Source organism: Crocodylus porosus, unplaced genomic scaffold, assembly GCF_001723895.1.
Source record: "Crocodylus porosus isolate Cpor-Errol unplaced genomic scaffold, CroPor_comp1, whole genome shotgun sequence".
In the NCBI taxonomy this organism is placed as follows: Eukaryota; Metazoa; Chordata; order Crocodylia; family Crocodylidae; genus Crocodylus; species Crocodylus porosus.
In genome coordinates, this window is record NW_017728948.1 from 42,763,300 (window position 1) to 42,767,404 (window position 4,105).

Below are 4,105 nucleotides of genomic sequence, written 5' to 3' on the forward strand. Positions count from 1 at the left end.
CGCAGCCCCCTCACCAGGTCATCACCCGTGTCCAGCACCAGGTCCAACAAGGCGTCTCCCCTGGTGGGGCTGTGCACCTCCTGGATTAGATGAAGGTCCTGGATTTGGGCTGGGAACCTACGTGAGTGGTCAGACCTGGCTGACTGCTCTTCCCAGCAGATGTCTGGAAAGTTCAGGTCACCCATGATGACCATGTCCTTTGACCTAAGTTTCAGCTTTAGAACCAATTTGGAATGTTTGGATTTTTCTTTACAGCTTATGAATTATGTTGCGGCTCTCTGCCCTTCATTGATGTCAGCTTTAGATATATGATGACAGTAGTATTCCAGGACTTCATTATTTAGGTAGCAGACTAGTGTGGGAAATGCAAAATAATACAGCTTTTTCTCCCTAAGTCCAGTTATTAAAAAAAAAAAAAAAAATCACTGAATGAAAAAAAAAAAAATTAAAAGGAGTACATTTTCCCTGAAGTACTGCAAGTTTTTCTTGTATTGTTTCCCCAAAGAGCACATTCTTATAACCCAAACACCAATCATCTATTTAAGAGAAGGTTGTTTGGACCCTTATGACTAGCAACATAACAGGGAAGAAAAAGAGGGCAAGTGGGACACCAGTCCTAGGTGCTAACTATGAGAGGGGCACCCGGATCTCCTCCAGGAGTTTTTGCGACAGCAGGCCCAGCTCTGACTTGCTTGGCCATAGCAGCAGCCACCACCATAGCATTCAGTGTTCAAAAAACTGGGGAAGGTAAGATTTCCCTTCTCCTCCCCCCTGAACAGTATCCCCCCTTATCTACAGTAGTAGACATACCTACCCCATACCTCCCACCACAGGCTCTCTATAATATAACTATGGTTATTTTTCTGTAACTAGAGGCCATCAGTAAATAAATACATGCATACACTGAAGACCAAGCTCCTGATAAGGACATCTATTACATGCACAACGGTTTGTTAGGTCTTCAACCTCACCAGGGGTCTATATGATTTGGAATGACAAAGGGTTAATTCCCCTGGACATTGGCTTGCAGCCTAGCCCCATCCAGAGGTATACCACTATCAATGAAAACTTAACACTATGGAAAAGGTTAACAAGACTGTATTGTCAAGGTAAGTATATAAAAAAACACAACAATAATGAATCCACAATACAACAATGAACCAGTCAACAGAGAGTTAAGAGAACACTATATGCAATAATAGATACAGGAAAGAACCCAGCCACTGCCCAGGCTCACGATGCATACAGACTCAATCACTTCCTCAGTAGCTCTCCAAGTGATAGTCCTTACAGGTTTTACAGTGTCAACCTCATGCCACCTGTCAATGATATGCAGGACCCTTCCATCATTCATCTGTCCATTACATTACTGACCAATCTGGAGGATTGTTACCTCAGATAAGTATTTCATGCCACACTTTACATTGGAAACATGTTTCTTCCAAATTCAACTCATATAATACAGGCTGACTGCACATGCTTGTCAGTTCTATGTAGGTCTATGGACCCGTAAGTTTAAGAGTTCACTCTCCTCCATCCTGGGTACTGCAGCTGGGGTTAGCAACATATATATACACATATGGCAGGATACATATATACACATATACATATACACACACACACACACACACACTACATTTTCTCCCACAGATTTTGTACGTTTAAGACACCTGATCAAATTGATTTTAATAAACCGGGCCAGAATAAAGGACCACTTTCTATCTGTGATACCCAAACAGAAAGGTAGAATGTAAGGACTATTGTTTAATGCATTTCACACAAATAACTTAAAGAGTTTGGTGTTTGTTAACTTTCCATATAGAACCAAGAAGAATAAGATAACATAATAAGTTTTTTAAAAAAAAACAAATGTCACTAACCTAGCTCTCCATTTTCAATCACTTCAAAAACAGCCCAGATATCATCCTTGCTGGGAATGATGTTTTTTATTCCTACTACATCATTAGTTAATTCTTCTGCCTCCATCAAAGGTGATACCTGTGATACAGATGGTAACAATTAAGCATTTATTAAAAGTTGTTTATTAAGTACTAATAGTTTCCTCACTAAGCCTGCATTCCAGTGATAGACAAACCATCATTTTTTATTATAAAGGAAATTGCAGGAATATCAAGTTTGTGAATCCACTAACTATTCCCTAAACGCTCAGCAAGTACATTGTCATTCACTGAATTATACTGGACTAAATTTATGCAGATTAAAAAAAATAAAACTCAAGAACTTTCTTCTCAGTCCTCCTCTCACTCCAAAGGCTGAAGCACTCTAGTTCACACCTATCTGAAAGAATGAATGGTTACCCCCCAAAATTACAAAAATAACTGTTTATATAGCACAGGGCTGTTTCACCTTCTCCCAGCAATACAACGCTGCTGTTTTCAGTCATGTCAAAAAGATTTTTCTTCCTGTGTCACTCGCAGCATAAAATCATAATGAAATGGAATCAGAGAACCCTAACAAAGATAATAGGTATCCTGCTAAAATTGCTTTTTTTCTAATCATATCCATCCTTCATTACTGCAGAAAGTTAATGTTTTTCTTTACATCTGAATAGTAGCACACTACTGCTTAGAGCCCAGTGCCTTTCAGGAGTGCTATTAGACTCAAAGCTGGAAATCTCAATTATTGAAAGTGGTGAGTTTAGACTTCTCAGCACCCAAGCAAGGAAGATAGCCTCTGGCAGAAAGAGACATCAGGAAGAAGGTCATGTAAATGACCTTGCACTACTGAATAAACCCAGTAGTCAGTATGCAATTGTTAATGTTCCTGTGTGCTGCAGGAGTGGCATAATGCCAGTGTGAGTGTTAATACTACTGTATCCTGCCAGGGATGTCTCCTCTTTAAAATTATGCCATAGTCTTCTGCTTAAAAATGCATGAAGACTGCTCTTTATAAATTTTAATTAGGCAACAGCTCAAATGCAAAAAATAATTGTAATTTTAACAGTAAAGATAGTAGTAAGCAGAGCAAGACTGTGACTCTATGATAATAAAAACACATGTAACATTAGATTTTCTAAAATAATAAATATTACATTTCATAAGAAAAGTAATTATTTAAAAGTATATGATTTTTATATACTGACCCTAATTATAATACTTTGGTCTGGCTCTTTTCTTTCCACATAAACTTCAATTAACAAATCTCCAGCCTGGGAAACCTAAAATAAAATAAAAACAAAAAATAACAGAATAAAAAAAAAAAAAAAAAATCACATAATTTACAGGAATTCAAGTATTTCTAAAATGTACCATTTTAAAAAAAAAAGTACCTTCTTTTACGTGGGAAAATACAGCTGTTATTTTACAGGACTACTTGAGCCCAATTGTGAACAAACCTTCCACTTTGAGCTGTAGAGTGCCTTGACGCTGACTTCAAGAGAAGGTATTTTCTTTTCTACTTAGTGAGAAGTCTGTACTCTAAGAAGGGATCCAGACATGCAGGCATGTGTGGCTTATGGCACTGCAAACTTCTCTGCAGCACCACAAAACATACAAGTTGCAGATTAATCAGTGCACGGTGCTGCTAATTTGCTGTTCTGGGGCAGTGTGCTACCAGGATTTCCCGGTAGCAAAAAAACCTTGGAAAAAAAGCAGTGCAACCCAAACCATACTGGCATTATTTTATTTTTTGCCTACTTTCCTGTCTCCGTGCACTGTGAAGCTCCTTGGCTGAGACACCCCAGAATATAGACTGGCTGATCCCCTGCCTCCATGTCCCTTAGCACAGGGGCTTCACTGAGGAGCCCCCGCACCGAGGCATGCTGCGCCATTACTATTTGTGGGAACCCCCCTGCTGATGTGGACCCAGCCTAAGGGAAGAAACAGATATTACGTGGTGGCCAAATAATGAGCATATATTCACTCTGAACAAATAGTGACTCATAGAATCAATGAGTCGGAAGGGACCTAGACAGATCATCTAGTCTGACCCCCTGCCATGGGCAGAAAGGAGCAGTGGGGGTACAAGGGTCATAAGACCCCAGCCATGTGCCTATCCAGTCTCCTCTTGAAGATCTCCAGGGAAGGTGAGAGTACCGCCTCTCTGGGAAGCCTATTCCAGGCTCTGGCCACCCTTACAGTGAAGT

The 4,105-nt window shown here is 39.8% G+C and overlaps 1 protein-coding gene across 2 annotated transcripts in view; it reads right to left on the bottom strand.

Annotated features, from left to right (window-relative positions):
- The window catches only part of ARAP2 (ArfGAP with RhoGAP domain, ankyrin repeat and PH domain 2), a 214,050-nt gene that overhangs the window by 44,011 nt on the left and 165,934 nt on the right, over window positions 1-4,105 (bottom strand). For both annotated transcript variants that reach the window (XM_019553196.1, XM_019553195.1), the window contains exons 25-26: window positions 3,104-3,178; window positions 1,881-1,998 (exon numbers count right to left, since the gene is read on the bottom strand). In XM_019553196.1, coding sequence (XP_019408741.1) covers window positions 1,881-1,998; window positions 3,104-3,178 — 193 coding nt within the window. The remainder of the gene's footprint in view (window positions 1-1,880; window positions 1,999-3,103; window positions 3,179-4,105) is intronic.